This window comes from Arachis ipaensis, chromosome B03 (genome assembly GCF_000816755.2).
Source record: "Arachis ipaensis cultivar K30076 chromosome B03, Araip1.1, whole genome shotgun sequence".
Lineage (NCBI taxonomy): Eukaryota > Viridiplantae > Streptophyta > Magnoliopsida > Fabales > Fabaceae > Arachis > Arachis ipaensis.
In genome coordinates, this window is record NC_029787.2 from 118960343 (window position 1) to 118970603 (window position 10261).

At 37.3% G+C, this 10261-nt stretch overlaps 2 protein-coding genes across 5 annotated transcripts in view; one reads left to right on the forward strand and one right to left on the reverse strand.

Annotated features, from left to right (window-relative positions):
• On the forward strand, nucleotides 6457-7443 carry LOC107633648. The gene is made up of 3 exons (XM_016337254.2): nucleotides 6457-6465; nucleotides 6748-7169; nucleotides 7250-7443. The coding sequence occupies exons 1-3, from the start codon at nucleotides 6457-6459 to the stop codon at nucleotides 7356-7358; spliced, it is 540 nt and encodes a 179-aa protein (XP_016192740.1). The 3' UTR covers nucleotides 7359-7443.
• LOC107634645 (universal stress protein PHOS34-like) overlaps nucleotides 9060-10261 on the reverse strand; it is a 1951-nt gene continuing 749 nt past the window's right edge. For all 4 annotated transcript variants that reach the window (XM_016338076.2, XM_016338075.2, XM_016338073.2 and 1 more), the window contains exons 3-4: nucleotides 9791-9912; nucleotides 9060-9299 (exon numbers count right to left, since the gene is read on the reverse strand). In XM_016338076.2, coding sequence (XP_016193562.1) covers nucleotides 9212-9299; nucleotides 9791-9912 — 210 coding nt within the window. In that variant the 3' untranslated portion in view covers nucleotides 9060-9211. The remainder of the gene's footprint in view (nucleotides 9300-9790; nucleotides 9913-10261) is intronic.

Here is a 10261-nt window from a genome sequence, read left to right on the forward strand (position 1 = left end):
TCTTCTCTCCTTTCTCCTTCTTTCTTCTTCCTTTCTCAGTTTCTTCTCCTCCCTTCTCATCCTTATTCCCTTTCATTCTATTTTACTTAATTTATTTGCATACTTTCATTCACTGTATTTTAATCTTGTGTATACTTTTATTTTCTTTTCTCAGTTTATTATTTTTCCATTGGTGTTAAATTTTCTTATTCAACTGTTGCATCTTTTCTTGAATTATTTTGGTGCTTCGTGACTTGTTTTAAATTGTTGGGTATTATTAATTATACGTCAATGCTAATTTTTATGACACTTGTATTTCATTTGCATTGACATGCACTTATACTATCTTGCATTACCCACACTCTCTCCCCCATTGTTGCAATTTTTGCACTATTGATATGTCATTTGCTTCTACTGTTTTCTCACTTGCATGTTGTAGCTACCTTGTAGTTGAGACCCTCATTATTTGGCATTAACCCACCCATATTTTATTTATTTTTTATCGTTGTTTCTGGGTTACTTTTCTTCCCTTTTCTCTTCTTTCAGGATGGCCATCAAGAAGGGAAACGGAAGACTGTTACATGGGGCAACAAACAAGTCCCTCTGCACAGCCTTTGGAGAAAAGCATCAGTTGGAGCAACCCGTCCACTTGCACATCTTAGCATGCACCGAGGACGGTGCAATCTTTAAGTGTGGGGAGGTCGATACCGATCTCCGTGGGTTAGTTACTCTCATGTCTCAACACCAATGTTTAATTTTCTTTGTTAAATTAGTTGTTGCGTTTGCATGTTTGTTTGATTTTGTGCATATTCTACCACTGCTTGGTTGAAGTGATGAATTCTTTTCTAAGAAATTATTTTATAACATTTCACTAATTTGAATTAAAATTTTTATTGAACTTGTTTGAAGAAATATTATATTAGAACATGGTTTAGAGCTCGAACACACAAAACCAGTAAGATTTTGAGCCTATTTTATTGGTTACATTTTATCAACCAATGTTTTATTTTGGTGTGTGTTGTTCTCTCTAAAATTGTGATCTTTGTCTTGCTTAATTCTATATTTCTATTATTTGATGTATGCATGCACTTATATGATTGAGGCCTTGTTTCACTGAGCTTACATACCCATATGGCCTTAACCTTTTCATTATCCTTTGTAAACCAATGTTGAGCCTTTTAACCCCATCTATTCTTTACTTTAGCTAATCACTAACTCTAAGCAGAAAACAATAATGTCCCTAGTTTGAATCCTTGGTTAGCTTAGACTAGTGAGAGTGCTCATGATTTAAGTGTGGAAAAATTGGGTTTGGAAACATTTGGTTTGAGAATTGGGTGTTGTATATTCTTGTGAAAATGTGCAAAACAATAGTTGAGCACATATTATTGCATTCAATAATTTAATCATATGCATTGAGAAAAACAAAAGAAAAGAAAAGAAAAATAAAAAAAGAAAAAAAAAGAGAGCAAATAATAAAAAGGGGACAAAATGTCCCAAAGTAAATGGTGTTAGCAGTGCATATGAGTTGTACTCAAATTGGGATGCATGGATATATGGCAAAACATAGTTAATGGATAGTTAAGTTTTATATTCTGATTACATGGATTGGCTTAAGTTAGGTGGAAAAGTTTAAGTTAATTAAGGATTCGGATTTTAGTCCACTGAGTGTATATACTTCCGGTGAGGGTTCGATGCTCGATTCTTTGTTCCCGGCTTTCATAAGCTATCTTCTTTTGTAAGTTTACTTGTACTTTATTTTATGATTTGAATTAGTGAGATCCAGTTCATATTTCTTCTTGAAAGATTTGCTTACTTTTAACCAAGTACGTAAGAGCATTTTGCATTTAGTTGCATTCACATAGATAGGTTGCATTGCATAAGTTTTACCATTCCTCTTCACTCCTTTATAGCTTCTCTTGAGCTTAGCATGAGGACATGCTAATGTTTAAGTGTGGGGAGATTGATAAACCTCATTTTTAGGGTTTATCTTGTGTTTAATTGAGTAGATTTTATCCACTAAACTCACACTTATTCATATAATTCGCATGTTTTACATTTTCCTTCTTAATTTTGTGCTATGATTGAAAACCTGCTTCTTTGGCCTTAAATTTGCTAACTTTAATCCTCTCTTATTACCATTCGATGTCGTGATATGTTTGTTAAGTGTTTCCAGGGTTTATAGGGTAGGAATGACTTAGAGGATGGAAAGGAAGCATACAAAAGTGGAAGAAATACAAGAAATTGAAGGAATTGCTTAGCTGTCAAGCCTGATCTCTTCGTATTAAATCGATCATAACTTGAGCTATAGAGGTCCGAATGAGGTGGTTCTAGTTGCGTTGGAAATCTAACATCCGGGGCTTCAAAATGATATGCAATTTGCCATAGTTATCATGTAGTTAGGCAATGCGCACGCGTGAATCACGCGTACGCATGACCTTGCGAAAGTTCAGCGAGCGACGCGTACGCGTGATAGAGCCAGTGCTGCACATATTAGAAAATGCTGGAGGCAATTTCTGGGCTATTTTTGGCCCAGTTTCAAGCCCGAAAACACTGATTAGAGACTTCAGAGTGAAGAAATCAAGGATACAACATTCATTCACACAATTTTAGGTTTTAGATGTAGTTTTCTAAAGAGAGAGAGGCTCTCTCCTCTCTCTAGGTTTTAGGATTCGTTTTAGTTCTTTTCAATTTCAGATTTCTATCTTAGTTAAATCTAGTTTCTCTTCTACTTTTATTTGCTCTAGCATTCTAGTTTATTTATTTCTCTTGTTGATTGCTTTATGTTGCCAATTTAGTTTATGAATTCTCATGTTATATTTGATTTCCCTTTTAATGCAATTTGAGGTATTTCATCTTTATTGCTTCTTCCTTTATTTGTTATCATTGATGCTTGCAATTGTTGGTTTTAAATTTTACATTCTCTATTATTTTTCTATGCTTTTATTTTACGCCCACCAAGTGTTTGATGAAATTCTTGGTTGGATTTTAAATTAGCTTTTATGTTCTTAGCTAAGATTGAGCAATTAGAGACTCTTGAATTGTCAAAGTCTCTTGTTGGTTAGTGATTAAAACTTGCTAGTTGGCTTGAGCTTCACTAACTCTAGTCTTTGATAAGGACTTGTGAACTCAAGTTGATTTTCTCATGTGACTTACCTTCAATTGTTAGAGGTTAACTAAGTGATAGCAAAAGGCAATTACCATCACAAGTGACTATGATAATGGGGATAGGAATTCCAATTATCAATCCTTGCTAAGACTTTTCTTAATTGTTAGTTTATTTCAGTGTCATTTAAATTCCTTTTTCAACATTTAAAAACCCAAAAGATACTTTTCCATAACCAATAATAACTACATTTCCCTGTAATTCCTTGAGAGACGACCCGAGGTTTAAATACTTCAGTTGATTTTTATTGGGTTTGCTTAAGTGACAAATAAATTAAATTTGATTGAGGTTTAATTGTCAGTTTAGATCTATACTTGCAACGCGACTACTTTTGTGAAATTCTTTACCGACGATTCTACCACCATCACCAGCCATGCTGGGTACTTAACTTCTCTGATGAACCCAGCTTCTAGTAAGGCTTGCACTTGATCTTCAACCACTTGAGCTCGTTCTGGGCCGAGCTTTTGTCCCCTTTGCTGGACAGGTCGGGATCCTGAGCAGATAGCCAGCCTGTGTGACATGAGTTCGGGGTCTATCCCAGACATGTCGGAGGCTTTCCAGGCAAATAGGTCAGAATTTTCTCGTAGGATCTTTACGAGCTCTTGCTTTATTTCTGTTCTTATATTGGCTCATATGCTGGTGTTCTTTTTGACCTCTTGTCCAATCTGGACTTCTTCTGTTTTTCTTCCAGGCTGTGGTCGTAACTCTTCTTTCGCTCGGACTCCTCCGAGCTCCACTGTATTGACTTCTTTGCCCTTTTCTCTTAGGTTCAGGCTTTCATTGTAGCACTTCCTTGCCAACTTCTGATCTCCCTTTATGGTGGCGATCCCCTCTGGTGTTGGAAACTTCATATAGAGGTGAGGGGTTGAAACAACCGCTCCCAACCGATTTAATGTTGTCCGACCTATCCGGGCATTGTAAGCGGAGGCTACATCGACAATAATGAAGTCGATACTCAAGGTTTTAGACTTCTACCCCCTTCCAAAAGTTGTGTGCAGAGAGATGAAGCCTAGTAGTTTTTGATGAAATGCTTGGTTGAATTTTAAATTAGTTTTTTATGTTCTTAGCTAAGATTGAGTAATTAGAGACTCTTGAATTGTCAAAGTCTCTTGTTGGTTGGTGATTGAAACTTGCTAGTTGGCTTGAGCTTCACTAACTCTAGTCTTTGATAAGGACTTGTGAACTCAAGTTGATTTTCTCACTTGACTTACCTTCAATTGTTAGAGGTTAACTAAGTGATAGCAAAAGGCAATTACCATCACAAGTGACTATGATAATGGGGATAGGAATTCCAATTATCAATCCTTGCTAAGACTTTTCTTAATTGTTAGTTTATTTCAGTGTCATTTAAATTCCTTGTTCAACATTTAAAAACCCAAAAGATACTTTTCCATAACCAATAATAACTACACTTCCCTACAATTCCTTGAGAGACGACCTGAGGTTTAAATATTTCGGTTGATTTTTATTGGGTTTGCTTAAATGACAAACAAATTAAATTTGATTGAGGTTTAATTGTCGGTTTAGATCTATACTTGCAACGCGACTAATTTTGTGAAATTCTTTATCGACGATTCTACCACCATCACCAGCCATGCTAGGTACCTAACTTCTCTGATGAACCCGGCTTCTAGTAAGGCTTGCACTTGATCTTCAACCACTTGAGCTCATTCTGGGCCTAGCTTTCGTCCCCTTTGCTGGACATATCGGGATCCCGGGTAGACAGCCAGCCTGTGTGACATGAGTTCGGGGTCTACCCCAGGCATGTCGGAGGCTTTCTAAGCAAATAGGTCAGAATTTTCTCGTAGGAGCTTTACGAGCTCTTGCTTTATTTCTGCTCTTATATTGGCTCATATGCTAGTGTTCTTTCCGACCTCTTGTCCAATCTGGACTTCTTCTGTATTTCTTCTAGGTTGTGGTCGTAACTCTTCTTTCGCTCGGACTCCTCCGAGCTCTACTGTATTGACTTCTTTGCCCTTTCCTCTTAGATTCAGGCTTTCATTGTAACACTTCCTTGCCAACTTCTGATCTCCCTTTATGGTTTCGATCCCCTCTGGTGTTGGAAACTTCATACAGATGTGAGGGGTTAAAACAACCGCTCCCATCCGATTTAATGTTGTCCGACTTATCAGGGCATTGTAAGCAGAGGCTACATCGACAATAATGAAGTCGATACTCAAGGTTTTAGACTTCGACCCCCTTATGAAAGTTGTGTGCAGGGAGATGAAGCCTAGTGGTGTGATAGGAGCGTCTCCCAGCTCGAAGAGCGTATCCGGGTAGGCTTTTAGCTCCTTTTTATCCAGTCCCAGCTTATTAAATGCCGACTTGAATAATATGTCGGCTGAGCTCGCTTGGTCTACCAAAGTTCTGTGTAGATGGGCATTAGCGAGGATCATGGTGATTACCACCGGATCATCATGCCCGAGTATGACTCCCTGCCCATCCTCTTTGGTGAAAGAGATAGTTGAGAGGTCGGGTCTGTCACTACCGACTTGATAGAATTCTTTGAGATGACTTTTTCGAGATGATTTGGTCAGCCCCCCTCCAGCAAATCCTCCAGATATCATATGAATATATCGCTCTGGAGTCTGCGGAGGCAGCCTCTCTGTTCATGTCCTTCGTCGTCTCTCTTTCTTTTTCCATGAGCGTCTGACCTTTCCATGAGATATTTGTCCAACCGACTTTCTCTGGCCAATTTTTTTTATCACATTTTAAGGTCGTAGCAATCATTTGTGGAGTGCCCATAAAGCTTATGGTACTCAGAATACTCATTACGACTTCCCTCCTTTTTATTTTTTATTGGGCGTGGGGGAGGAAGCTTCTCGGTGTGGAAAATTTTCCTGTACACATCCACGAGGAAAACTCTCAACGGGGTGTAGTAATGATACCTTCTAGGTTTTTCAGATCCGACTTTTTCCTTTCTCTTGGACTCCCTTTTCCTTTCTTTTGATTGTTGAGGGTTCTCAAGTCGCCAATTTGATTCTCGTAACCTGGCGTTTTTCTCCATGTTGATGTACTTCTCAACCCTCTCTTGTACATCGCTCAAGAAAGTCGGATGCCTTTTTGAGATGGACTGGGAGAATGGTCCGTCTCGAAGGCCGTTGACAAGTCCCATTATTACTGTCTTAGTGGGCAGGTTCTGGATCTTTAAACATGCTTTATTGAACATTTCCATGTAATCTCTGTAAGACCCAAAATTTTTAGAAAAATCTTATTATGAACTAATTTCAATTTATTTATTCATTAAAGACTTTATTTTCAGAAATTATTTTATTAAAGTAATTAAACCAACAAATATCTAATATAAATACAATATGCTATGTGTATTACACAAAAAGACTGTTAACCTTTAAACTATTAAAGAGAAAGTAAAGATTAATAAACTATTAAACCATAATTCACTATGCATGCTTCTTTTGAATATCAATTCTCTTCTTTGACCTCATCATTATCTTTTCTTTTCCTTGTTTCTTTTTACCCGCCGCCACTAACCCTTCTTTCCTAAAACCCAATAACTAGCAGCTTCAAAAAAATTAAAGAAAGAAAGAAAAAAAAAAGAAAGGAAAGAAAAAAACGGAACAAGAGAGTGAAGGTTGCGAGAGAAGAGGGAGACCCGTGAGAGAGGAAGAGCGCCAAAGGAGGAGGAGCTGCCCTCATCGCCACCGTCGTGTCACCTGCGCCGTCGGCACCGTCCGTCGCGCCACCACTACGCTGCGTCGCCATCGAGAACAGAAACGCGAAGGAGAGGAGGCGGTGGGTCACTGTCCTCGAAGCTTCCGTCGTCTCTGTGCAAAGCTGCCGCCATCATCATTATCGCGGGCTGCTGCTGCTGCACGTGTGATCGCCGCCGCCTCTGGGTCCGTCACCGTCGAGCAGAGCCGCTGTGGAGAACCGTCACGGTCGCCGAAGCTCTTGTCGCCGTCAGAAGCTGCTCTGCCGCCGTTTGGGTCACCAGAAACGTGGCCGTGATCACCGAAACCAACATCGGAGGTATCGCTATTCAGTACAGTTGTTCTTCCTTGTCTGGGTAAGCGTCTCGTTCCAGAACCTTTGAAATTGGTATTTTCTGTTTTAAGTTGTTAAGTATATGAGGTTTTGGTGTCATAGGATCGAGTTCTGGGTCTTGCATGCTAAGTTCTATGACTGTGGCATAGGACATCAAGCTGCTGCGTTGTCACCGGAGCTGCCATTGCTCTGTTCTCTTGCTTATTTGTAAGTACAGTAAGCTGTCCCTCGTCCCGAACCTCTATAGTTGCTATTCTGTTATATGTTTCTAAGGTCCTTGCAACGTTAATGCTTTAGGATTGAGTTTTGATTCTTGTGTGTCGAGATTAGAGTTGCTGTGGTTGTCGGGAAGGCTTTGTAGCGGGTAGCGTCAGAGGCGTCGGCCAAGTACATCTGACTTTTGAAATTACTGAGGTGATTCTTTGGGTCAGTCGTCCCAACATACAATTCCATGTCAGGACTTTTAAAGTTTCTGGGAACTTTATCCCTCATGATATCCTCAGTGAATGGGTCTTCTTCCCCCAATAGGGTGTCTTCTTGATCTACGCTAGAATCCATATTTTGGAGATTGGACTCCAGCCTCGAGAGCCTTTCTTCAAGCTCTTTTTGTTGCTAGATTGCTCTCCTTAGGCTTCTCTCCACTTCACGCTGTCGCTCCAGCTCTTATTCTAGTTTCTCAAGTCGACCTTGGTGGCCATATAGTAGCCCCATGAGTTCAGTGGAATGAGGTTGCCCCTCCTTTCCAGGCTGATGAACCTCAGAGGAAACTTTCTTTGATCCCTGGGTATTCGAGGGGCATTCACCACGCGATCCCTCCGCTCCTGCTAGATGTATTATTGCTTGGTCGTTATTGACCGCATCCTGATGCTCTTGGTTGAACTTAGATGTAGTGTGTCCGTCTTCATGTTGGTCATCTGCCATTGTGCATTGATCTCCGAGTCTCCGGCAACAGCACCAATGTTCCGGAGGTTATCTGAAACCGGACTGATTGGGCTCGAATGTGTGGCCCAAACGTTAGAAAGAGGGGGCCCTAGACTGGTTCGCGCCCGTGAGCTGCCTTCCGAATTGTTTGTATGCTTGAATAGGAGGGGGTGGTACCTGCAAGACACTCCGATGCCTAAGTCAGTAAGGGGTTAAGCAAGTTTAGAATATTGGAACTTTTAGATACCAGAGAGGTGTCAGTGTATTTATAGGTGACGTGCCAGTAACTACCGTTGGAGTAGTTCCACTTCTGATGGTAGATAACCGTCCATTTATCTTAGGGTTGTTGAAATTTCTCTTCTAGAAGTGGGAGAGAGATTTACGGAGGTAGTTATTCATTTAGATAAGTGACGTCAAGCCCAACCTCTTGAAGGAGGTCGGATAAGCAGTGAATGCCAACCTGCTAGATTAGACCTTTTAGTTTAATTTGAATCTGACTAATTATTTAGGGTAGAATATGAACAACAATATATAATAATTATTAATTTAATTAAAATATAAAAAATATTTATTTATTAATTTTTATAGATCTACAAATATACATATACTTATTAAAAATTTGTAATCTAACTTTATTAATATACGAATTAAATTAGATTCTATTTGATAATCTTATGAATTAGATTAATATTCGTAATTTTTGGATTAGATTCGAATAAAGAAAGCAAAAAGACGAGAAACAACAATCAAAGTAACGTTTCACTTGCTTGGTTAACAATGTTATGATTTTATATATGAATACTGCTAGGCAAGGCTAGCCTATTTGATTAACATCTTAACATTACAATATTTGGTGTACGTGGAAGCAACTCCTCCTTATCATCTTCTTTGGACTCAAAATATTTACCAATGCAACGAATTTCTTTTTGGCCATCACATAATTTATTCATATATCATCGTATATGTAAAAGCGCAGTATGACAAAAATAAGTTATACTTAAAAGTATATAGGACGTAGTTATATTATCAAATTCAAATATAAAAGTACACATGCATTTATATATAAATGGACATTTTTAGGGTCTAATAGGAATTATTATTAATTAACTATGATAGAAAAGCTAGCAGAGCAGGGGAGCGTGCTTATTTTTTAGACTTGGGCTTCTTCACGATCATCACCGAACAGTGAGCATGATGAGTGCAGTGGTCACTCACACTTCCTAGAACAACTCTGCAACAATAAATATAACTTGTTCAAAAATGTATAATAATTAACATTCTCGTATTATTAATTATTAACAATGAACATAAATTTATTAAAAACAGATTGGTTAAAATTGTCAATGAATTATAGCTCAAATGACATATTCTTTCTATTCTAAAATTTTTTTGTTCAAATCTTACTCCTAATTAAAAAAAAAACCAACAAATTGGTTAAAACTAAACTACACTGAAAATAATTATCACAAATCTTTATTTGTCTCTTTAATATTTTGTTTCATTAAATACGTTAAGTTTATTTAAAAATATATTAGATCATTTTCTATGTTAAAATAAATAAGGAAAAAAAATATCTGGTTTAATCAATGATATCTACAAAATAGTAAGATACATCTTTTTTTTTTCTATATCTACAAAAAAAAAATTGTTCATAAAAGAACTTTTAGATGTAAAAAATATTCTCTGGTTTAATCAATGATATCCGTATATATATATATATACCTTTTGATAGCTCCATAACCACGACTACCTAAAACCAACAGGGATGCACGGTGCCTATCAACAGCATCACACAACACATTCCTAGCATCACCCTCAACAATTTCCACCAAAGCTCCGTGAACCTAAAATTTAACATAACCAGCCAGATTTATAAATCAATTAGGTCCTTGTCGTAAACAAATTTAAAGTTTATGTTTACTACTAAAACAAAAAACAGTTTCTTCATCACAAATTACTTATGGTGACTATACAACTTTAATTTTGAAACTAAAATTAACATCACATTTTTTCTACTATTTGACAAAATTTTTTATTTTTTTTAAATTGAAAAGTATTATCAAATAGTAAAAAAGGATAATATAAATTTTAAGCTCGATAATACTTAAAAAGTATAACTAAAATTAATATAATAATATTTTTCTATTTGGTAACACTTTTTAATTTGATCACATTTTTTATTTTTATTTTTTA